Below are 26,085 nucleotides of genomic sequence, written 5' to 3'. Positions count from 1 at the left end.
TTCATAAAATAGTTCTCTACGAGAAAGTGATTAAAAGGAAATACAAATTCCGATAATCGTATTATATTTATTAATCACAGAATACGACGAATACAACGTGTTAAAAAAAAAAGAGAGAAAGACATAGATGACAAAATAATTTAGAAGCATCATGAAAAAGTTTCACAAGTGAATCTTTATTAGATCATAATTCTTACCATTCGGATTTTCACTGTTGCAAAATGTTGAATCGATTAAAAATGTCACGTTCACGTTTATCGATAGCAATACGTTATTTTCATTTCAGAAATGGCGCGCTGAAGTACAGTCCAGAGATTTATAAGAATCAACCGGGACGCATCGAGGATTACGAACCTGGACGATCATCCATTGCCGAGAAGGAAGCCAAAGAGGTAAGCAGCACCAACGTCTCCGAAAAGTAATCCTCGTCCTGGTAGATCCATTTTTCGACACGAGTTTCTTCTGAGATTTCGTTTATCGCTTATTGAAATTTCGCAGTACCTCACGTACTAACGGATTCACTGCAAAGTGTGAACCGGTTCAAGTATTTGACAAGGAGAGGTTGCGGCAACGTAGTCGACAATTTCGATAAACTTTCTCTGATAACTCTTACGCTGAAAATAAACGAATAAAAGAAATCTGTCTGTTCGTATTAAGGAGATATATTTACAGATATATTTGTAACGTAAAATATGGTGTACCGTGACTATAATTTGAGAAACACTCTTCCATGCGATACAATTTTATTCAACATCAGAAATCGTATTCCCTTGAATTCGACGAGAACATCGTGTGACAATTTTTGAAAAAGAAGAGCAAAGCACGCGGAAAATCTTGTCACAATTTGTATCGTACGACCGTAGAAATTAATATTGTACGTTCTGCAGGTTCGATCACTTATTGTTCAATTTTAGTATTTATTCGTTCGTGGAAGTACCTAATATAACCATGAAATAGTTATCGTTCGAACAATGAAATAAAATTCATACAGTAGAGCGTTGGAATTTTTTTTTCATAAATATTGCCTAGCGATACAAACATGGTACAATGTTCACGGTGCATTCGCCGAAGAAAAGTTTATTGAACCGGCGACCCCAATGGTGCAACCTCTCCCCATCAGTTGAGAAGTGACTGCCCATTTCATTCTCGATATTTCGGTGAATGGTGAGATACGGTAAAATTTCCTATCCCTTTTTGCAAATATTGATCGAAGTGACGCTTGATTAACGCAAATTAATGCGATTCTTGTCGCTATATATCGAGTCACGTTATGGTACGTACCTAGAAGCCTCCCAAACAATGTGTCTCAAACATGATCGTTTGAAATGGCTTTGCTTCTAGCCGACTTCTGTCACACGGACGAGAAGGAAGGTAACGATTAATCGAACGATTGAAATCAATTTACGAAGCAACACTCGTTTTCTTAATTTTTTCGAAGCTTGTTTTTACTTGGCGTCACGGTGAACTCTGTGGATCGTTTCTTTTGCCACGCCCGATGTCACGTTACGTTTCTTTCGAGCGTAATGTTTCGACGTTTCGGTGATATCGAGCGCACGCAATCGCGTCTACACATTCGGTGTTTTATCGTACTCGTTGTCTTTTTAGTTAGCTTCAGTAGCGCTGCTTTTAGTGATCAATAGTTGAAACGCAGACTTGCTTTCCATCTAAAAGAAAGTCGATTTCTTCGGAGTTCTAAGAACGAAATTACACGTGCTTTCTATACAGTCGCGATGAAAAATCAAAAATGTCCAAAGTACCGAGCTCGGTGCTTCGAAAGATGTCAATTACTTTATTTCCTCTGTCGCTAGAATTCTATGCAGACATTTCTTTTGAATAGATAAATTGAAATCATTTATACGATTATGTTTATATTACATTTGAATTTACGAATTACGAATTACGAATTACTATTTTTTGTAAGACGAAGAAAGTTTGGTAATAATTTTGGAAAATGTGTCGTACGACGACACGTGTTGTTCGAGACACGAGTTTAAAGAAATTGAACTTATCGCAAGTTACAGATTGTAAGTTATATTTGGAAGATTGCAGAAAATATCTACCATCTAGACACGTATGTCCGAATTTTAGATGGAAAGTAACCATCAAATACATAATTCAGTTATCTTTCTTTTTATTTTAATATCATTTTAACCTCATACAATTAGCGCATATATTAACACTGTACTTAATTCTGTGTTTCTAGTGGTGGGACGAGGTCATGGACATATTTGACGGGGTACGCCATTTTTATACTTAATCGTAGTTAAATAAGGACCAACTTCAATTCTCCTTTACGATACTTCTTCTCTATCGATCCCTGTTCAATGTCACTTTCCTCTTTCTCTCTACTTTCACTTAATAATATAATCGAGTCTATATTTACCGAGAATTAATTATTCACATTGAACGGTATACATTTATCCTGTCCAATTACACCGAAGAAGAGCAGAGAAAGAATCAAGATTACTTTCATTCTATTCAAATAATAAATATTGCCAGATTGTTTCATTCCCATTTTACTTAATTTCATCGGACATCTCCTGACCCGATCGATCTCATCGACACCCGAGAACGTTCAATTCGATCGAGATCAGTGCGCACGAGTATTTATTCGCGAATAGGAAACAACACACTGGCGAATCGTTTTTTTTTTTTTTTCGTTTACACCTTTTCACCTAAAAGAAAGTCGATTTCTTCGGAATTCTAAGAACGAAACACACGTGCCTTCCGTAGAGTCGTGATGAAAAATCAGAAATGTCGAATCGACACGGGATTCGCGTCTCTCGATATTCCGGTGAATTTTCTCACTCGCCAACAATCACGTCTCAACTCCGACCGTAGTAATTAACAGTTCGCAATAGTCTAACATTGGCTTTCCGTGTGCCGGTGATGAAGAAACCCGTTGCACCATAGTAAAATCGCACGTCGTGAGCCACGCATGCCTGTCCTCGTCTGAAATCCTCGAGTCTACCCCTCCGAGACAGTTCTCTTACGAAAAGTCCGCAGCGTGAACGCTGATCGACCGTTTTGTCCCGAGGAATTAATCGAATACCCATACCACCTACACGTTATCATCATGATCGATGTCCTGTGTGTGTGTGTATCTTTGGTGTTTGCGTATCGTGTCCGTTCGTGTGTACCTTCGACGCTTCCGGATTACGTCCCCCTGGTCCTCGGGCGATGCCGGCGACTGCCACGACGACAATAACAACGATGCTAACAACCGGACAGTGGTTGAACGAGAATGGACATCCTCAGGGTACAGGGATGGAGGATCTACGGAACGCGCAGCTGAGCCATCGTGTTCTGAGCCTCTCCTACCGACCGGAGACCAGTCACAATGTAAGGGTATCAGCGGTCAGCAGCTCGAAAACCCTCGAGGTCGTCCCGAAATCCCGTCGAACCATGGAGGATGAATCCTCACGTGGCGGCGGTAGCCGCGATACGAAACCAAATACGAAGCAATGGTCGAGCATGAGCCTGCTCGATTATCCGAGGCCGAACAATCTCGATCGTTCGATCGAACGTACGATCGAGTCGGTGAAAGCCGGCAAGGACGATACGAAAGATCGGATCGTGCGACCTCTTGAACGGGCTGCCGACTGCAGTTGGCACGCTGGCATGCTGGAAGGAAGATCGAAGAGCTTCGTGCTGCCGGATCGTTGCTTGCGTCGTTCGAGCTCGCCGATCGGTGACAGATCGACCGCTATCAGATCGACGCTACTACAGGCTACCACCGACGAGCAGCATCGTCACCGTCATCATCACCACCATCACCACCACCATCATCATCACCATCACCAACGCGTCTCGCCCACCTCTTCTTCTTCTACGTCTTCTTCTATTTCCAGCACCAATCATATTATGCTACCATCACCATTATCGACAACACCTTCTGTTATCACCGCCAACGCTCAGCCGTCGGCTTCACGGGTTAGAGGCTGCAACATCGTCGACAAGTAGAGTGCACGATGACGTTGTCCTCTATCGCTCTGTTCTCTCTATCTATTCTATCTTTGTCTAGCTCTTCTGTTTCTTTCTCACACTATGTTTCTCTTTCCGTTTCTTCTTGTTTATCCTTTCGTTGTCTGTCTATATTACACTGCGTGTTGTCCACTTGCCTGTAAGTATGTTTGCCAATCGCCCCCACCACCCAACCCCCGTTCGATCGACTTCAGTTTTAACCACCCTTGTCTTCTAGCGCGTTTTTGATCCCCGTTGGACTTCTCTACCCCTCGATGGAATTAACGATTCGATGTCCGGAGGAGCGTTCCGTTATTTTTGCTAACTCGTTTATACGGATCGCGCGGTCGGATGAAGATCTCTTGGGAGATTTTACGGATACCACGGACATCCAGCAGCCCAGTAAAGTTCGCAATAGTCCTTCCGAATGAGAACGTTGTTTTCTTTTCGAGCGCCCATTTGATTCGTTGCCCAAATCGCAAGGGACGCGCGAATTTTTCTTTTCACACTGTTTCTTTTCCACTACTCTCTTCTTTCGAATACAGCCTTGTTCACAGAAGTTTAATGCAATAGTGCGATTTGCCACGTATATTTCTTTACGTTCTTCGTTCGAACGGTGTATTTTGCAGGAAAGTACGAATACTTTTACAGTGGATTCTGCAGCTAATTCCAAGCAAGGAAAGTCCTGCAAATTCTCTTTTTAGCGGTCGTCGTCGAAGATGGTATTTTATGGTTGTTCGTCGTTCGATTTACATTGCTGGTAAATTACTGGACAATTTTTGAAAATAGTTACCGCCATTGAGTACGTATTACCATCAAGACCGGGAGAAGTAATTCTTTTAAGCGAACTTTTTCACCTAGCATAGATAGTCGATTGATAGTACTTCTTTTAAAATAACCGAATACGATTGAATTTAAAACACTTGTATCGGAGAAGCGAATTATTGTAGAAGGCTGTCTTTTCTATTTTGTTATATTTATTTATATTTTTAATTCAAATCGTTCTCAAATTAATGTAACACTTTCTATTGAAAAATTGACTGTAGAATTCCAAGGCAAAGTATTTGTATCTATTTTACATTACAGTATCAGTAGTCGAGGTTGTGAAGATAATTTGGGCAAAGTAGTATTTTTCAGAAATCGATCTTTTACATCTGTAGTTGAGGCCAAGTTTCGTAATAATGAATTGAACACTCGCGAAAAGTTTTATTTGTATATTTCTCATTATACTTGCACGAGAGTACTATCGATTCATTGACAAGGTTTTTCTGAGCTCTTTTGAAGTCATAGTTACAATGCTGGTAAAATATTCCACTATCATTTATCAGGAACACAATTTATAAGAAGAAACCTCGACTACCTAACATCAGAACTATTACTCTAAAAAATTTTAATTTCTAAATTTTGCTTATTTATGTTCGCTAAAATTGTTTAAAACGTTACTTTTCGTTACATCCACCAATGTTCAAGTATTAAATCAGCAATTGAATGACCTATTTAGAAATATTTCTATAAAAGATTTCGATGGAAACTAATTGGGCATAAATGAATATGGAAATACAGTTACTGCATTAATCTCTCGTGCATGATTAATAGCCTGTTTAATGTATAAATTGGTATTGCGATCGTATTTTATTCAAAAATATATATTCACAGTACATGTTTAAACAGTGTTTCAATTTATAAACGAAAAATATTTTTACCGTACTATTTATTTATTGGAACCGAGAATTTACATTAATTTTCGATATTAGAACTGAATTTGAATACTCGTCGAATTATTTAAATTTAATCAGAGTACAGTTCGGTAAATATAGAATATACGGAATTCAATTTATCGTTTGACTAAAATTTCTTTCCTTTTGTTTAAATTTCTCAGTGCATAAATCAAGTGCAATGTATTAAGATCAACGTTATACTTTTCTTCCGCTGTTTCTGCTCTATTGTACTATTGTATTGATGCAAATGTGGTATTTTCGATTTAAGTAGTATCTTCCTTTTTTGGTTCAGTATTGTCGTTAATTGTTGTCACTATTGATGTTCGTATACGAAACTGTTCTTCTTCTGTCTTCTTTCTATGTCAGCTATATTATCCAAATTGCATTTCATTTGCTCTTTTATTGCCCTACATAGTTGTTAATTTACGCTTAGCATTAGCCGAATGTCGCATGAGATACGTAACTTCCAATCGATTTTTTGTGGATACACGATCCATTACACGTTCGTATGTACACGACAAAGCGCTGTCAATTGAAAATTGCCTTCTTCAATGTAAAGCTATTGTAAATCCGATTGGTACACCGTATACGAATAAAATCGCCGAGAGCATGATCTACGTGTTGAAAGTTTCACGCAGACTTATGCAAAATCGACCGAATAAGTTTTTCTTTTCTTTTTTTCAGCCATTCGATCAACGCAACAATCGCCCAACGAAGCCGTACATGGCACAGTAAGTGTATTCGATGTTTTAATAGATTTCTGACGTTCGATGACTACGTACGATGTTTAATTTTTATTTCCAATACTTTCAATCGTCAACGTTGATGGAGGAACGCGCGAGAGAAAAAGATTATTTCGTAGAAATTGATTAAATTTTTCTTTACCACGAGATGCTTCTCGAGATTATTCTTTTCGAAATTTTAAATCGTTCGTACTCCATTATCTTTATGCATTTCTATGGTGCACTACCGAATTCATATTTTGTTGAATAACCAGTTGTGGAATATACGCTTTCAAATTGAAATTCTTGAATACATAGACATAGTCATTTCTTTCTGAATTTTCAAAAGAACGTAATAGTTCTGAATTTTCAGCTCGTTACGTATACACTTTGCGAATGTTATTTCGGATTTTAAATTGATTTTTTGAAGAGGGATCGTTCCTTTTCGGGTTTTTGTACCATGTACGGTACAGTTGATTGAAAATCGTCGACGCTATTTGTTTTCAGTGCTCTAAAAGAGTCAGGCTACGAAAGTGATTCTACACTGGTGTTCCGTCGTAAGGAAGACATAAGTCCGTTGAGTCAACTCGAGCAAAGATTGGCTTACAAAACTGTGCAAAGTGGCGGCGACGTGCCCCTTCATGGACTTCGTAAACCAGCTCCAGAACGTCCGAAAGGTAAGTCTCCAGAAATTGGAATCCCTTTTTTTTTTATCGTAAAGCTACCTTTTTTATTTTTCTTAAAACGTTTTTAATCTACGATTGTACTTTATACGAACTTTCTTTTTTTTTTTGGGGTGTTGTGTGACGTTATGCAAACAGGCATGTACGCATATAACTGGTCGGTTGTGTCTGATTTATCATCGTTTGTCTAATTACTAACGGTAACTGTGTTTAACTAAGTTTGTGCATGGTTATGATCGTGTTACTCAACATGTTTTTTTTTTTTTTTATCTCAGAGCTTCGATTCGAGTTACACCTTGCGCCTCCGAGCATGTCGTTTTGAATTTTCATAAATAACTTGCGTCTCCTTTTCTAACGATATCACTACGACAGCTTTGTTTCCCGCGAACCTTAACGACAACTGCCGACTGTAAATACGTAAATTTGCTCTCCGCTGTTATAAAAAATTGAAAAATTCTACGAGCTCGCGAATACTTTGGAAAGAGTATTTACGACTCGTCGACGTGAAATTTCGATAATTCGATAACACGGGCTTGAAAGACTCGAAACGATCCTTTCGTAAAATTGTTGAATTATTCGAACCGCGTTCCGTTGCCCGCTGATCTTGCGCTTGCAATAGCTTGTCACCGCTTAAAACGAGTTACTCGGGGTATTATTCCGCGTTTCTTTCAAAATCAGTTCAATCTAAGCATTCCATTATTACGTTCGACGTTACCGGACGTTAATTAATTATAATCACCGTGCCAATTATATTTACCGCGTAACGATTCAAACGTAAACCTACGAAGAGTTTAGTTTCACGGCTTGAATAATGCATCGAGTGAAAAGTACAAAGCATGACTCGTAACCATATTGTTCGTAGCCGTGCTAGCCGATGTCCAGCTTGAATGCATACTTTTCACGATATCTTTTCTCGTATATCTCTAAGTTTACACACCGCACCGCTCGCCTCGGTATTTATCGATATTGGCGCGCGATATCCAATTTTTCTTCAATCTTGTAATACGTGATGCACCCAGCCGTACCGTCACCGAGAGGAGTTTCCGAACTACACGCTGCGCCGGGATAAGGCAGCATCACCAAGCTTCAAAAACGACTCTTTTCTTCAAACTTTGGTGAGAGGGTTTCACGAATGTCACGCAATCCGAACGAGACCGCGACAAACGAAATCAAAACTTTGTCCACAGACGACACGGAGGTCGAGTATTTTCCTATCTCGCCCACGTTGACGCGGATCCGCGTTCACCGGAAAATCGTCTCGACGTCCAGAACGACGCCCGCGACCTCCTCGACGAATAACCCGCGACGTAGAATGTCGATCGTACGGGATCCAACCGTCAAGAAAATGGACGTTCAGTTGAAATCGAATGCTCCCAGAGAGTTTTCCAATTTCCACGGAAGAGCGTTTCCATTAACTAGACCACCTTCCCCACCCCGAAGGCAATCCTCGAGAAACAGCAAAACGCTCAAGCTGTACGGGAAGCAGCAGCCAACCGGCCACGTGCAGACTTTCAAATCGCGGCACAGGCAGTGTTTCGCCGCTGATAGCGTGTCCAATATTGGGTCACCGAGAGAACGTTTCAGCAGCAATCTCGAGAGGTATAAGAAGACTCGTGAAAACTCACAGAATGCTACAGTCGCTCGCGCGACGTCTACCAGTCCGGGTTCGTCTCGTGCGAAACTTTCCGCCGCGGCGTCCATCACTTTCAGCAAGAAGAAGTCGGAACACTCTCTGCCGCAAAGTTCGACCGACGCGGCACCTGAGACGGAGAAAATAGTAACTTCCTCCTCGATAAGAAGCAGAAACCGAGTCTACGGTACCGCGTCTACGTCGTGGAGGACTGGTAACGAGTTTACCGCCAAGTCGGACCCGAAACGAATCCCAAGTAGCAACGTGTCCCAACCGAGGGTGAGTTCGAGGTACGTGGTTCCAGCTTCGACGAAACCGAAGGAACGATTACACGGGGACAACGTTTGTCACTCTGTAACGTATTCGAAGAAGGACAGCGGGAGGTTACGTTCGATGAAAAGAGAACAAGAACAGTCCAAGAGACTCGTTAAATCGTCGACAGAGATGTCCATACCTATCGAGAAAGGTTTGCAGAGACGTAGAGAAGAGAATGCCAGAGACGTTCAAACGAGAATACTACCGACTGGAACCGTCGTGAAGAGTTCGTCGACGTTGTTCACTTCAGCGTTGAACAGCGGCAAACCGAGGAACCTCGATGACAAATCTTTGAAGGTGGTGGTAGCGGTGTCGCCGAAGGGTCAGGAAATTTTAAACAGGACCGATTTCTCACTGACCGCGAAATCGACCTCACCGTTTTCAAAGACTTCGTCGACGACACCATCGACATCGATCGCGCGCAAAACGGTGTTAACGGACGTTAGAAGACCCAGGCTGGCGACCAAACAACCCGACATGCTGGTCTCCGGCAAGGAATGTTTACAGTCGATAACGTCTTCCTTGGAAGCGATCAACGAGACCGGTAGGAGAAAGAGGCTTCGAGAGAAACCGCAGACCATCGTCAGAGCGCCTATACGTAAGCCCGAAACGATACAAGTGAATCCCGATTCGAGTAAACGGAGGATCGAAGCCAAGAGGAAACTGCGCAAGGACAAGGACGGAGGGATCGTAAAAGGGAAGAGACTTCCCAGTGGACGGAAGCCAGACGCTATGAAGGTAAACATCGAGAAGGATAACATTGAGAACGAAGAACCGAACGCAAGACAAAATCCTTGCAAATCGGACGAGCAGCTCCCACTGTTGACCATAGAAGAAATCAAGAGACATCAAGAGGCGACACGATCGGACACGTTTTTTCAAAATCTCTTCTTGAGGTCCATCCCGTCGGTGACCTCGAGTCAAAACGTTTCTTCGAGGAAGTCCGTAGTATCCGAACGTGCCAGGATATACCAAGAGAGCATTCGCGAGAGCTGCAAATCGGAACCCTCTTTGAAGTCTCTCAGCATCTACTTGGCCCACAAGCGTCCGGTGTCGAACTCGAAATTTAAAAATTGGGAACGCGAGAGCCTCTCGTCGAGAAGCTCCAGCCCTTATGGCGTCAGTTGGCCCGGTAGATCCGTGTTCCAGAAGATCAGCAAGTTCGACAGTCTGGTGGGTATCGATGATTTCGGTTCGTCCGCTACGCTGCGAAATCGTAGTCCGGATCCGATCAGGGAACGCGTCAAGGAAAGAAGCTTGAGCGAACCACCCCTGAAACCGTTGTCCGAGTACACGGAGTCTAGGTATTCCTCTTCTCGCGCTTCCTCGCCGTCACCTGTCAGATCGCCAGCGTGTAGACGCATACATACCCTGAGACAGGAGAAATCGGACGCTCCGAGTACCATCGTCGCGAAGAAAGTTAGGACCAGAAGTGCCAGCGAGGCCGAAGAACTCCACGGATCGAGGGGAAAGTTCGGTTCGAATTTGTCACTGACGAGAAGCACGAATTCTCTTTGCGGTTCGTCGGTGGATCGCGACGGTTACCATCAATACGTGGCGGAGTTGATGCACGACAGAAGGAAATCGAAAAGGTACAAAGAGTTGCACGATTTCTACTCCAGTCTCGAAAGACTCGGTGAGCTGGAACGTACGTTCTCCACGAGCGATTTACGACCCAGGACGAAGAACGAGGACATCATCGACTACGATCGCTGGAAACGGATAAGATCGCAGGAGAAGGCCGAGCTGGAATGGAACGCGCTTTATGGTAAGCTGAGGGCGGTGCAAAAGGACAAGGACTTTCTGTTCAGTACCAAGGACGTGAACAAATTCAAGTGGCACGGTGATTGCGGCCTAAGGTGCAAGGAACGCTCGGTGGAGAACATAATACAGCATTTCAAGAAGCTGCAAGCCGAGGAGACCGAGCTGGAGTCTACGAAACGGAAAGAGATCTCTGCGCGGAAGGACACGTACAAACCTCTTTGGCGTGGCACGTCCGTGATCAACGTGGCGAGCACGATCCAGAAGAGGGCAAACGGTGATCAAACCAACGAGAAATCGTTGGATCATTCGGATCATCCGTCGCTGCAGAGGAGTCTCGGCGGTAGCAAGAAATTCTGGAGCAGTTTGTCCATCGAGCAGGTCGCGACACTGAAGAAACAACTGAACGAGATATACGGCAGTGGCAATATACAGAAACCTGGGACATCGGTGTCGCTCAGAACGGATCCCGAAACACTTGAACATCGACCGGAGGAGATCCCGAGCACGCTTACCGAGAAACGCGATTCACTGTCGAAATACGAAATCGAGGTTCCGCCGCAGGTAGAATCGACCGACGGTTCTCGAGACGACGGGAAAGGGCTGCACGTGCGGTGTCACTCGATGATCACGTCCGATACGAAATCATCCGGCGATCAGAAATTATCCTTCGATCGTCCAGAATCGTCGTTGAAGAGAAGCGACTCCATCGGTCGCGGCAAGGTTCTCGAAAGATCCGAATCGGATAAATCCGCGAGAACGTGGCCGTCGATGAGCGAACTCGAGAAGCAGAGACTCTCCGTGACCCTGGGGAAGGAAGTATTGGACAAAGTTTCACAGAGAAGGCTATCGATGCCACTAGCCCCTCGTGAAACTCGGGGTAGCATAGCCGCGGAATTGGCGGCTAAGAAAACACCGAAACCGGTGGTTCGTTCGTCCGCAGCAGCCAGCGTGACGAGCACCTCGCCGAGGAGTTGTTACTCATTGGAAGCGTGTTACACCGAGGAGGATTCGTCGAGCGTGAAAGAGAAGAACGATTTCTTGGTGGTTCTGACGCCGAACGGCAACAGCCCGGCCGACAGGCAACGAGTGGAGAGCGTGTTGGAGGAATGGTCGAAGAAACCACCGTTGTTGGCGATATCGTTGCCCGAGAACGATGCGCAAACGAAAACGGTGGTAGCCAATTCTGGTAGCGAAAGGGAGAGCACCACGGGGAGTTCCGAGACGTCTGTGAAGACGGTCATCCAACGGAACGTCCAGTCGGAGGACGTCCCGAGGAAGATCGAGTTCTTCGAGAACGTCGACAGAGTCGAGACGGTTCCTGATCGTGGCAAACAGGAGCAAAGGGCCAGGAGATCGGGACGATTGTCCTACTCGCAGAGTTTCGCCGATCTGAAAGAGTTGTTCGGTGAAACGGAATCGGCTAGGTACGCGACCCTACCGCACTCGGGATGCAGGACACGCTCGATCTCTCCGCGAGGAGTGGCCGGCAAGAGGAAAGCCGGCAGCCCCGCACGGGAAACGGATGCCAGCACGCGACACTCGGTACGCTCGTGTTCGCAAGACCGTGAACGCGATAGACCTCGTAGCGTCAGTCCGTGTCGCGCGACCACGCGATCGAATTCAACCTGCAGTTTGGAGAGTGTCTGGTTGCGTAGCTCGTCGCCCGATCCCGAGAAATACTGGCGGGCTTATCTGAAACTGGTCAAGAACGGTACGGTGAAACGACTCAGGGTGAAGTTCGAGAGCGCCGAGGACATCTCCAGCGGTGGTAGAGCGAAGCTGGCCCCGACACCGAAGAGGTTCCGTAGCGATCCGGAATTGACGCGCAGTCTACTGAAGAAGGTGGACGACAGCAAACGGTCGTTGAAACCACGGGAATTCGCGGACGTTGCCTGGCTGAGACGAAAATACGAACCGCGACCTGGCAAGGCGCGCAGGAGGGGCGAGTCACCGCCTATTCCACGGGTACCCCTCAAACGAGAGGATCTCTCGATGCCTCACATAGACGTGATCAGCAAAACGGCCGAACTGAAGGATTCGTCGGGCATCAGGACCGTGACCAATGGCATCGCCAGGAGAGCCGAGACCGAAGAACTCGTGGCGAAGAAACCGGTCTGTCGCATGAGACAGAAATTCGAAAAGTTCGCGACACGTAGGACCTCGATCCTCGGCGAGATGTTCACGTCGTCGCCGGATGTCCACGAGCTGCGCGATATAGCTCCTTATCTCGCCGGTCGTTGGGTCGCCCACAGATACCCCAGTCGACGCGATAACATGCGCTCGTTGTCATCGCCACCGGATATCGCCGGTGGACGATCGTCCGTGAAAAATGGCGCGTCATCCAGTCCAAACAGGACCAACACCAACGGAAGCAAAACGATGGGGAGACTACGCGCCAACTCGTCGAAAGATCCCTCCTCGATTCTGAAACAATCCGAACCGTTCGCGAATCAACATTTCGATCCTGATAAGCACAGACCGAGGTTCAGGTATCAACCGCCTCCACCGCCACCATCGCCGATCGTGCGACGGAAGACCACGTCTTCTTGGTGGTCACCGATTCCGATCTACACTGCTCGACCCACTGTCACTTTTGAAGGTCTGAACTTTCGTAAATGATTGCGAGCTCCTGGTATATTCTTCCGCGATGTACAATGACAGGGAAGGAATACGTACGCGCGTCGATCGTTCAGCTTTGTTTTCGTTTCGGCGGTTCATAGGAATTCTCTTGTACATTTCGCAACGATCACGGGATACATCCGTGCTCAACGAGAGACAGTTTTTAGTCTCGAAAGATATCCTTACTCGCAAGTAGATACAATCGGACCCGATATATTTGTTAGACACAATTACAGGTAACTATTGTCACGGATAATTGCACGATTTCGAGGATAACTGTTCCACGATTTATTATTTTCTGGCTCCATCTTCCACCCTTTTCGCACACCGATTCAAAGAGTACACGTGACGATGGATTTCTATATTTTATTTTCTCCTTACGGCGAACCGTGGCGATGTTTCACTCCGAATCGTATGAGATTCTAATGTTGACCATTACGAAAAATTTCTGACGACTTTGGCAATTATTTTACCTATTTTGAAGTACACTTCGGGCTTCTACCGTGTCGATTCAAGATCTGCTTTTCGTTGTGGTCCGTGATTAATGCTACAGATGGTAATTTGAAGAGAAATATTTTTTAATAAGTATAATCCATTTTCCATTAGATTACACTAATTGTAAGAGGATTCCTATTATTCACTTTGGAAATAAACGGAAATAAAGCTTGACGTAAGATCACATGCTTACATAGTGTATTATCTTCGCTTGTTATTGTACTTTAACGAGTTATGTTCAGTGAAAAAGAATTTTTTTTCGTTGGTTTAAGTTATCGCCGAAAATCACCATACGGATGCTATCGTCTAAAATGTTACGAGTTATTTAAAACTTTAATAGCAAATGACAAAATTGTTCACGACGGTGAAATATTTTTAATAGTCCTGTTTCTGGACGATTATATTTAGTTCCGATACACTAATAGTAATAGTTTTAGCATTAATTTATAATTTCAATGTAGAATAAAATACGAATAAAGGTAAAAATTAAGATAGCATTTTAATGTTACTTTTTATAAGTTTTCGCAAGAACGAATATCTACTCTGTACTGGGATTATCTTTTCATAGGATACTTTAAAATTAGCGTTTCGATAATTATGTATATCTTTTCGTTAAAAATACTGATAGAAACTTTGTTATTTGATCATTTACACGTACCTCGTGCAACTCGTGGTTCCAAGAAGACAACAACTTGTGACATTTTAGAGATATCATCGTATGAGATAGTTTAACGTCACTCGTAATTTGCAATACATTGTCACGCGATCTGTAGAGCAGAATTTTCTATAAATTTGTTACCCGGTTGTCAATATTATAGGGCGTCGACCCGACCCGTTATTGGCCCGATTTATTTAAATAACGCAACGTAACTGTAGATTCCAAATTAATGGAGCGACTCTTCCGAAGCACCGCGTACCAACTGGAAGAGTGATAAATTTTTATCGCCGTAAATCCTCCGTTTACATTGTAACGCGTTGAGCTTCTTTCAAAATACAATTTCACCATTGACCAATTTGTTTCTTTTTTAATGCATCGTTGGAAAAGTGGTACATCCTGGGACACCAATATCGATCGATGCCGAAACAAGAGAGTGTGTTCCATTATCCTGAAAGTTCGTCGAATGTTTACAGTGGTTCTACATGCTGAGTGATTTTGTTCCTTTATTCATTGTAGTGCGGCTAATTATTATTTTCCTTTTTTTTTTTCGGCTCGACCATAGAATACTCGAACGCACCCCCGCCGCCACCAAAATCTCAACACTACAGAGACGACTGCCAAGGTAACGCTACAAGCTAATCATTTTTTATTTGTATTAATTGCGCAGGGTGCTTGGGAACTTTAACCAAACTGTATCGTCGCATTCTGTTAATCGTACCGATGGAAAGATGTCGTACAAACGTAAATGCAGCGAACACTTCCTTTTCCGAGGTGTGGACATTGAACGTTGGTAAACAAAAATATTTCCGCGTTCAATGTAAACAAAGTGATACGTAAACAGTCGGATACCGAACAACGATAAGAACGAGACTATCGGTTCGTATATAACGCAGATAGCATTGCACAGTAATAATATATGTTAACTTAGTGTGGGTTCTAATTTGAATCGAGCGCCGAGCTGACTCACCTGAAGCTACACTTCTACTTGTTAAATACATACACACGGTTGAAACGCTTCTACGGATCTTTGTTAGTATAATCTTGCGCTTACCACGGTAACCTCTCACGCCTTATTTCTCTGTTTGGTTTTTACAGTAAATTTCTTTTCCTTAAGAACTTTATCGAAAGAATCACAATAATCGTAGAATCAAAATTATCGTAACTTCAAGAAACTTACAATTGGCTAGAGCTACGTACGAGAAAACGTTAGACAAAAATGATGGAACGCAATAGAAAGTGTCGATTTGGTATGATCAATATTCGTAGCCATTCGACAAATGTAAGAACCGTGTTCAATGCCTATATGCATTATAGAACAGGTAACTGGACATCTGATTGTGACTACCCTACTGCAAGCGAATACACCTATTGTATTCGAAAAGGCACTCCCACAGATTGACACACATCTCGAAATAGTGGTTTTTGGTGAAAGAGAATAGTCACTAACGGACAACTCTCTTGGCTAGATGATAAACTAATAGACGCTGATAACGTTATCCCACGTTATGGAGCATAATTGTCTTTATATTTCGTTCGCTCGTAATAATTCTCTCATTTATTTGTAATAAATTTATATTATTCGTAAATAGTTTTATTTTGCTGTAGGTGTACAATTCGAAAAAATGCGTACGAATTTATGAACCGACTTAATGTGTGTTTGACGTGACAATCGAATCAATAAAAGACTAACGTCGCTAATAATAAGTAAAAATGTGATTTTAAGTGACTTGGCGCTCAGATGAAGTGGCTGGCTGTGATCTGATCGACAATTTTGAAAGAAATATAATTCAGAAAAGAAACATTCGGGTATTTACGTTTGTACGTCATACTTTCGTCAGCACTATTAATAAAATACACTGGCAAAGTTTGGCCAGTTCAGGGACACCTTGTTATTATTTTTTTTTGTTTTCGCGTCCGATTTATTTGTTGCGTATTCATTCATAGTCATAAGTCCGCTTCATCTCTCTGAAACGCTATAAGACGTTTTTTGGAGGCTGCTATAGCTTAAGCGATCGATCGCTTTTTGTTGGTTTGACACGATTCGAATATTATTTTTGCGGAATATACCTGCTCGAAAGAAACAGAGCATGAAATCTGCTGGTTATGCATGACGTGAGACGCAATCGTTTGTACTTAGAGGTAGCGTGCAATTGTTTTGCAACGAATTGAGCATGGACAGGGTTATGAAAAAATACGAAAGTGGCATGTAGTATTTTGTACAGGTGTATTCGTAACTGAAAACTCTTACGTGCATGGTTGAAGAATCAGTTCGAGTATAAAATCTTCGTACAAAAATCTTCAATTATTGACGATGCAATTTTCAAGTGTTAATGTTAACATTTTTAATTTGTAAGAAAATTAGTGTTTTTTTCCGAGTATTATGCAACGAACAGTTAAGGCTTCTCGAAGAAATTGATCGAGGTGTTCCCGTAGTAGAGTCCTCGTAATCGTATTGCAAAATGCACTACCGTGTATATTAATGGACGTAGAGAGGGACGATGATCGAATATACAATGAACGTCACAGAGCCGTGTCTTATCATTCCGTTATACGATTAGTATGAACATCTGCATTTAACCGAGTCGAATTAAGTCTGGTTGTGCTCAATAATAGATCAATAAATTACCAAGTATGTCACCTACGGTTGCAAGAAATAACAGGTACGCAGAACTGTTGGGAACGTCTTTCAAAGTGTCCAATAACGAATTGTAAAAGTTTCAGTGAACTGTTCGTTAGAATTTTATTGCACGCGAAACGGTGATGAATATCAGAATGAAAAAAGTCTTGCAGAAAAAAGAGAAATTAAATCGACACTGAAGGTAAAGCTTGAAAATATTTTACGTTAATGAATAATTAAGGGGACTGTACGAAATAAATAAAAAGTAATGTGATACTGAAACATTAAACATCGTATGATATTTCTTTGGTGTGTTGCGTTAACGATAGTGCTGAATGAAATTTCGAGAATAATTGTATAAAATACACGAATCATAATACCGACGAAAATTACTGTACGAAAAACACGAAATTTGATAAGGATTTCTCAACGTGACGGATAAATTTATATTTATATTCCTCAAGGTTAATATCAATATTGATCTTAATTATCCACGATAACCTTATCGGTGAGGTTACATATGCAACACGTGCATTAATAAACATCAAAATACATACATTATAATGCTGAAGACGTTAAGCAAGGTTCTGTAATAAATACGAATGCATTTCAACGTTTACATATAAACCATTATTATATTATTCTTCTCTCTAATTGGACACTTTGAATCCACTTAATTCTATGGAATTCTGAAAATGTACAAAATTCTGTAAAATGTATACTTGTAAATTGCTTATTAATTTCGATATAGTCTAAATTTAAACAATGTAATCTAATTGGAAAAAATAATTTCAAGATAATTACTATATTCTAAAAAGTTACCATAAATTTCCAATGGTTCCGTAACATATTTTCCAAGATATTTTTGCAAACTGTCATGCGAATTCGTACGGTCAAATTATTCACGATAAAGTGAGAAAACTTATCTCCGTTATCAGTACACTAAAGATTACTTGATATACCCGTCGTATCTTAAAACGTTATTCCATAGAAGTAAACCTAATCGATATGCTTTCCTTGAACGTGGAAACTGATAGGGTTGTGTACACGCTGATAGGGACGAACAATTGTCACTTTGAACTCGCGACATTTGATCAGCTTACGCATTAAATAATAATATTTTTCAGTAAACTGTGCATCTATAAATATATCATATAATATATACATACATTATTTCGCAGTCTGTTGCCAACTGTTTCTTACTTAAACACAAAGCCACGCTTCGTCTGCAGTCGGACGTATTTTGCATCTGAAAATTAAGGAAAGCTCCCAGATGGGTTCACATCCATTTCCAATTATCCCGTTACGTGTATAGCAATCAACAATTTTAGTTGATTACGTACTGTGTTGTATTCATTCTCTATGCGTGTCCGCAGCTGCCGAAGGGTTTCTACTTCGAGAAGGTCAAATGAGCTTGTCAGTTTCGTTTCTCAGTTTCTTGGCATAAAGTCTAATAGGTGGTATATTTACTTCGAAATTGCTAAACGTAATCACTACTGTAACTTAAAATATTCGTACCTCGAAAATATTGTTTCGATGCATATTTCATAGCTCCTTTCGGTACATGCTGAGAAAGATGACCTTGAAAATGTCATTTCGGTTCCCCATTCGTTGAAATTACCGGTTACTCGTGTATCTTGAGAGCTGTAAAGGTAACAGGAACCACGTTACAACGATATCGATTGTGTGCAGACACTTATCTAATCTTTCGCAATAATTGATAACAACAGAGTCGTTGTCTAGATACATTTTTTATGGACAATCTATCGATGTACCAGCAATTTCCAAGTTGTTTATTGTAAATTGGTCGCAACACCGTGGAACGTCTTTTCGGTTTCTTCTGTTACGTGTTCACCGGGGAATGCAACGAGGAGGCAAAAGTTTTTGCAACGAAATGAATTTTCGAAGGAAATCCGAACGAATTTCATTTGTTAACCGTGAATTTATATTTTGGTGCGCGAGATAGTGTTACAAGAATTTACATGGCATTAACGATGCGAAGGTGCTAAAATTTTATGAGGTGTAAAATGTGTTTGCGAATTGAAATTTTTTTAATTACTGTGCAGCTCTCGCGGTTTAAACTTTATATCGATAAAGCGATCGGTTGCGAAGGAGATTAGACGCGCGTGTATACGGTGCTAAAAATACCATTGGTGTATTAAAATTTCAAATGGCTGCCGAGGGAATATGAACACCGAAAGGGTATTTTCGTGCTAGACTCAAATTAAACAAGCAATTAATTGCAATAACGTGCGGAACATAGCGCGCAACACAGGTAGACGTCAAAAAGAGTAATTGCTTTCGTATTGTATGGTATCATGAGTCTAAGGAATACAATAATTCTGCTGGAACGTTAGCTTGCATCTACGTCATATCCTTTCTCGAGTAGCTGCTTCGAAGAACATCTGATATTACAGAAATGTACGCTACATACAAGGATTCTTTCATTCGAGGAGCAATTCAATTAAAACTAATTCGTCTTCGAATATATTTAATCAATTGAAGTCCAGTTGCACAGAACAAAATGTTATTTTTGTATTATAAACGCGGGAAGATGCGCGTACATCGTATGGAATATTAAATAATTCTTCTAATAAGAAATAAGTATTAAAGTGTGTATTTGTCACTTTACTAACGTTTGAAAAAAAAAAAATGAAGCACACACACTTTTTAGTTATCATTGTCAATTGTATAAAATTTCTCATTACTCTCTAGTATAACGCAATTATTAAAAAAAAAAATTTGAAATCAAATCGATTCAAAAAGTTTGAATCAATTCTCCAAGACACTCGACTACCTTCTTTAACACTAGAACCACCAACGATAAACGCATTACTATATCTATCCACCGTATACGCATCTTCGAAGTTGAACGGAGAAAAGACGTAATAATTTACCAGTACCGTTACATGTCCATTTTGATAATTGTCCACGAATATTTAACACATCGTTAACAACCGGGTAATTTTAAAAAGCAGTTCGAAACGAGTAAAATTGACCCGTTCGATAGTTCCGCTGTTAAGTATCGCGTATATTTACAACCGTGGAAATGATTAAAATTGTAAATTTAATTCGTTTTATTTAGCACCGATTCGATTCGCGAACACGATTTCGTTCAAAGTTGTCTGGCTGTTGTTGCGCGTGAAAATTGAACCGATGTTCCGAGGGTCACGGTGGCACCGGTGACCTCCACGGAAGTTGGAGTGTTCCGAGCAAAAATACGGATGACAGTGGAGCAGCGAACGTGCCAAAGGTGGAGGGAGTGCGAAAAGCGGCGGCGAATTCGTGCGAGCATCAGACGATCGGCGCGTTTCTTTCGCGGCAGAGGCTTCGGCACACCAGGCCGCCGAGAAGAACCGTTGTTTGCTCGCGAGTGTTCGCCACGGTCCAACGTGGTCGCGCGTTACGTTTATTGGCCGTGGAACGATTATCGTGGCTGGACACGTTCCCGTGATTCCGTTTGCTTGTTCCGTCGGTGCGCGTTCCGCGTCGCGTTCCGCGTCGCGTTGTCGGTGTGCAACTGGTGCGATGAACCGCGATCCTCGCGCGAAAGTGGCTACACCGAGGAGAACGTACGCTCGCGAGTTGCTAAACTTGCAATTAGGCTCGGTACGAGCGACAAACGCGAGCTGGAAGCGAAGTGCGCGTACGCGCGATACAGTTGCGCCGGTGACGTGATAAGAGAAATGAAAACATCGTCGCGGAAGTGAAACATCGGGAAGAAGTGTCGCGTCGCAGATATATCGCGCAGCGTGTCGCGATAAGAGCACGAATACGAGAGGTTATGTTTCAAACCTCGCCGTTTGAACGCGATAATCGCGAACGCGCGGTACAACGGCGTTGCGGAAACTATACGACGTAACGAAAGTTCGCGATTTGGTTATTTCGTAAGTCTTCCCGTATCTGTGCGCGCGTCTACGCGCACGTTCGAGCACGCACAAACACGGTCGTACCGCTTCAAACCGTGGGGCGATGTTCGAATCTCGAACGCGAACTCGGTCTTCGGAGTTTGGGCAAAACGGAGGATATATTTCGATCGGAAATGGACGGAGGGAAATTTTATATCGACGTGCTCCGTTTATTGGGTTTGACGAAGTAGAATGTGCCGCGCAATTTTCTTTTTCTTTTTTTTAAAATTGATCGCAAACTTATGGGGTAGCGTTTAACTTTAGGTGCATCGATAGAGTTCTTTTTGAAAATAATTTCATTGATTTCTATCCGAGGAACTTCGATGCATTCATTTAATAATGGACGATGTGCGAATGATTAATATTCAGCTCGTACGCGTGTTTGTGACGGTTTGCTGAAAAGAAAAGCACGGAAGGACTTACGTAACGACTTGATATTTTAGAGGAAATGTGATCACGTACGAGACTTCTTTGAATATGGTAAATTTGTTGGAACTGTTTAAATTTCAAAACCAACACGGGCAAGGTCATCGCGAGGAGCGTCGTTGAAGTTTAATTAGCCTATGCCTTGAATTGTAATCGCGAACTCGTACACCCAATAGCTCTTGGGGACTTCGTATGACAAGTTTATACGAGAGGACTTTACGCGGAACACGTGACAAAATTACGGTCAATTATATGGAGATGCAGGCATACGCGTGCTTATAATTTTACGATCGTTCTAAGAATAACGCGGTTACAAAATATCTTTTACCGTGTGAGATACTTTTAGGTTTTCGTTACTCGCGTCTTGACGTGAATTTGACGATGGAAAATTTTAATCAATTACCTTTCAAAGTGTAAATAAAATCGTGACATCGCTAATAAATTACTAATATTCTTGATCAATGACACGCGAAGCGAATAAGAAATATGGGATATTATCATCGATACGTTATTAAATTTCTGAAACTTTAAATCAATACGAAGTATTCTGAAAATAATGTGCACTTCTAGGAACATTATACTGTTTCTTTTTGCATTTATAATTCACTGTCACGAGTTAGGAAATTTAAAGCAATCGTTTATTTGAATCGTATTGTTTTCAATTACATTGAATTTTTATAAATCTCATGGTTGGTATACGTAGAATTACCTTCCTAATTGATGTACTCGTCAATCGATTAACGAACACTTAGTAACGTCTTTATTACACGATGCAAAAATTATATAATAAGTGTAAAAGGAGAAAACAATGAAAGCAATTGCTCAATTAACACATATTCATGATTGTATAAAAGCAGTACTCGGTTTAAGGTTTCAAACGCAGCCTAACATTGTTAGAACGTTATTACGAAACACAGTTTAACTGGAAAAACATAAAATTACTTTTAGGTTGTGTAATGAGTACTTTCGCATTATCTATCCTCAGATCGTATTACGTTCACGTAAATGATGTTTAATGGCTAGTACATCCACAACATTTAATCGTATAGTCTTGATCCATAACCCTTGGTCGTATTTTCGGTAATTTGTACATCGACTGGAAAAAAATTCTTTCTGTAGAAAATAAAATATCGTTAAATCTCGAACTTAAATCGTAACCGACTCTTCCAACACCAATGATTCGATATCTTCGTTGAGATTAGTCTCCGCGAGCGACTCGTTCAAAATTTAACCGAGCTTAGAACTATTCGATCGAATAAAACGATTGTCAAGAATCTACTCTTACCGATGCAAATATTTAACCAAGGTTTAACCGACAGTATCCATTTCACCTTCAACGTAATCATTTCACCTGTTACGTGCGATGGAACATTTAACAGAGACAGACCTTACTACCGATGCACCATCGAGAAGTGGTTTTTTTTAATAGCTAATTAGCCAGCTAACATTATTCATTCGTAAATCGTTTTGATAGCCTGTTGCATAAATTTACGTTAAAGCGAGCAAAAGAAGTGGATCGTTAGAGTAGCGTGATTCGCGGTGAAATCGTTCCCCGATAAAAAGTCCCTCTCTTCCTCGTGAACAAACAATTCCACGTCGCGCCGGGGATGGCATTCCTCATTTGAATAGAATAGCAGTTATGAGTGTGCAGGTAGCACCTTTCTCAAGGGAAGATCTCGCTCCGTGTGTAACAAAGTAACCGTGTTTCGTTGCACAGAGCACTTAATCTTAATAGGCACGATCCTCCGTGGTCGCCTGTGAACATTTCTCGTTCAAACAAGGGTAAAGCTAGTTTACCTTTTTCTTCTTCCCTTATGCGCGGCATCCTTAGGCGTTGAACAATCATTGCTAACCGGAGAAAGTCCAACGAGACACGTTATTACATTTTACCCTCGCTCTGATCACACCATCGTTGCAAATTGATGCGTGCTTATCTTCCTTTTGGACAATTGTCCACTGTACGGGGTTTATCCTGTTAACTTCGTTCACTACCAAGTTCATCTCTCAAAACTTTTCTCGAGTATTGTTCTATATTTGTTCTTAATTCATAGTTAGCACAATATCTCGATTTACGTGGTTAACTCGTATAAATACGATGTATCGAAGGGGGACAAATATCATAAATAATGTGAGAATCAGTTTTGAGTAATTTACGAGTCCAATCTTTCATTAATTTTTCCAGGACTAATCTTTCTTTCTTCCTTGCGATAAATTTGGCGCGAGATTCTAGTTTCGAAAAGTTAATTCAAGTTGAATAGATCCGTCTGTATTCCTTTGTGAAAAACAAAGATCGAAAAAAAAGAATTTTAACCTGGTTAATTTGTAAATATGCCCGAAATATGTACAAGAATAGGAGTGAGGATATAAAAACGTATTTACGAGTACACGTAACTCGAGGATTTACCGTATTCGTTGAAAATGATAAAATAATGATAAATAAAATTGTTACTACTGTGAAAATTGCTTTAAAAACGAGTTTCAAGTATAGATTCGGTTTTTACGCTTTTTCGTTTTTTATACAAAGAGCCAATTAGTAATGTCAGGGGTCTGATAAAGATTGCATTAATTATACTTATAGCCAGCTCTAACGTTTCCATTGTGTAATTAAGGATATTAATTAAAATCTTACCGATCGATTGTGAACACGCTACGAAGTTTTCCAGAAACTACTACCGGTTGCTCAACCAAAACACACTTTCCATTCCTCATCGTTGATTATCACGCTATTAATTCTGCACTTGATCGAAAGGAACTGGGTACGAAGTTTCTCCGCGCAAAACACCTTGCGATATTCTTCTCGGCGAGTTTCACGCCTAAAAATACGACTCGAGTTTATTATTTCTTATCTTTCTCGCTCAAAAATTATGACAGCAAACTATTTTTACCACATTAAAATTGTTTACCGCTCAAGTATTTTTACCATTGAACAAATTTGATTCAGTACTTATGAAACGCTGATAAAGATTATTTCTGACTTAACGAAATCTCCCAAATTTCCTTCATTACTGGAGAATTACCTGAATGATTTTGTAAATTTGAAATTTACTCGAGAAGTTCGTTATTAGACAAAGTTATTAATGAAAAGTGAGAAACTTATTGCAATAATTTTCTTCTACTTCGTACAATTCTGGTCGTTGTACCGTAATATTCGTTACACGCATTATTTAAATCGCATTGCGCAATTACACGGTGAACGAAAGGAAATTGTGAAAATATCTCGAGAGAAATTAATTCTAAAGGAACTGTCTACCATGAAATGTCGCTTCGCGCTAAATGTAGTTCACGTTGCGACGAAAAGCTGTTTCAATCTCGCTCGCGAAGAAACGAGAAACAGAAATCAGTGTTTATGTACCGAGTTATACAACTGAACACTGAATTCGTTTTCTCCAATCTTGAACTTTTTCAGACTTCTTGCCATTGAAGGCGAGCACCGAGGCGTGCCCGTATTTGCCGTCGTGTCGACTTCTTTTCCATTCGCTTCGCTGAGTAAAGATATAACTGTTTTCTAATTATCGTTTTAGTATATCTTCACTTCTTCTGACTAATGATGGAAACTTTCGGCTGTACGAAAATACGAAACGCGTGTATTGCAAACTTCCGGCAGGTTTTTATCCTTCTTAGATAGGAGATCTCTGTGTAGTGTGCGACAACCGTGACGTTCGTTAGGATCTTCGACAAACTTAACTTTAAGAAGAATCTTTATTCGAATCAGTCGTACGAGGATCGGTAAAATAAAAATAAAATAATGTACGTATAAAAATACACGTGTTTTGTCGATTACTAGTAGTTATCAGCGACTAGACTCAGTCTTGATAGAGTTTATTTAATCATTTTTATCTTTAACGAATTTAATAACCCTCTGGTAGCCTCTAAACATAATTAGTAGTTCACTCGTGCTTGGGTTCGATCTGAGCATCGATCTTTGTTTCTCGTATTTCCCTTATTCAATCGATACATGTTCAATCGTTACAAACTGTGTACTGTATAAGTATGAAATAAATTCTAGTTGTTACATTCGTTTAAAAATCGTAAAATATCGATGTTATCTGTGCGCCAGTTTCAGCACTGCCGCAGCTGATAATTGTGAGTTATGTTCAATTTACTTGTCTGCAGATGTTAATTGAATCGTTTCATTTAAATAATGAACGATCGTTTGGTACGATACAATTAACATTGAATCTGGTATTGGTATTTTATCATAAGCGAGACACGGCTATAAAATTGCAAATTGGATAAAGACCGTACACGTATAGCAATAATTTTGATACAATACCGACCACCGAACGTTTGTAAACTTCTTCGCGTACCAGATCAATGAAAATATCTCTCGTACAATACATCGTATAAACTTGTCATGCAAGTGGTGAATATCATTGTTCTAGGATACATTCTTTCAGAATTTTCATCGACGAGACCTCATTAACGGTATCGGTGTTCCGTATAAACAGTGTTACGTTTAAACAATGAAAGATTTCTCGAAACAAGTGAAAATGTCCAACCCGAATTTACCACGTGTGAACGACCTGGAAAAGAGTCCCGAGTGGGCGAGTCTCGCGAACGAGATCAA

General features: G+C 41.1%; 1 protein-coding gene and 1 long non-coding RNA gene across 4 annotated transcripts in view; one reads left to right on the top strand and one right to left on the bottom strand.

The window, feature by feature from the left end:
* Positions 1-26,085, top strand: part of Cap (Cbl-associated protein) — a 160,622-nt gene that overhangs the window by 107,081 nt on the left and 27,456 nt on the right. The window contains exons 17-23 of the mRNA XM_076306627.1: positions 287-392; positions 2,204-2,236; positions 3,232-3,342; positions 6,366-6,412; positions 6,911-7,080; positions 8,274-13,394; positions 15,130-15,189. Coding sequence (XP_076162742.1) covers positions 287-392; positions 2,204-2,236; positions 3,232-3,342; positions 6,366-6,412; positions 6,911-7,080; positions 8,274-13,394; positions 15,130-15,189 — 5,648 coding nt within the window. The remainder of the gene's footprint in view (positions 1-286; positions 393-2,203; positions 2,237-3,231; positions 3,343-6,365; positions 6,413-6,910; positions 7,081-8,273; positions 13,395-15,129; positions 15,190-26,085) is intronic.
* Positions 135-20,762, bottom strand: LOC143144325 (uncharacterized). 3 transcript variants are annotated; one of them, XR_012991395.1, is made up of 5 exons: positions 18,960-20,762; positions 18,703-18,828; positions 18,528-18,574; positions 18,354-18,433; positions 135-614 (listed from the first exon to the last, which is right to left on the bottom strand). It is a non-coding gene; the product is annotated as an uncharacterized LOC143144325 (long non-coding RNA). The 3 variants fall into 3 exon arrangements; XR_012991396.1 differs by lacking the exon at positions 135-614 and adding an exon at positions 17,685-17,873; XR_012991397.1 differs by lacking the exon at positions 135-614 and adding an exon at positions 18,013-18,282 and having other exon boundaries at positions 18,354-18,574.

This window comes from Ptiloglossa arizonensis, chromosome 3 (assembly GCF_051014685.1).
Source record: "Ptiloglossa arizonensis isolate GNS036 chromosome 3, iyPtiAriz1_principal, whole genome shotgun sequence".
In the NCBI taxonomy this organism is placed as follows: Eukaryota; Metazoa; Arthropoda; class Insecta; order Hymenoptera; family Colletidae; genus Ptiloglossa; species Ptiloglossa arizonensis.
Note: the sequence above shows the minus strand (reverse complement) of the source record. Positions and strands in the feature narration are given on the sequence as shown.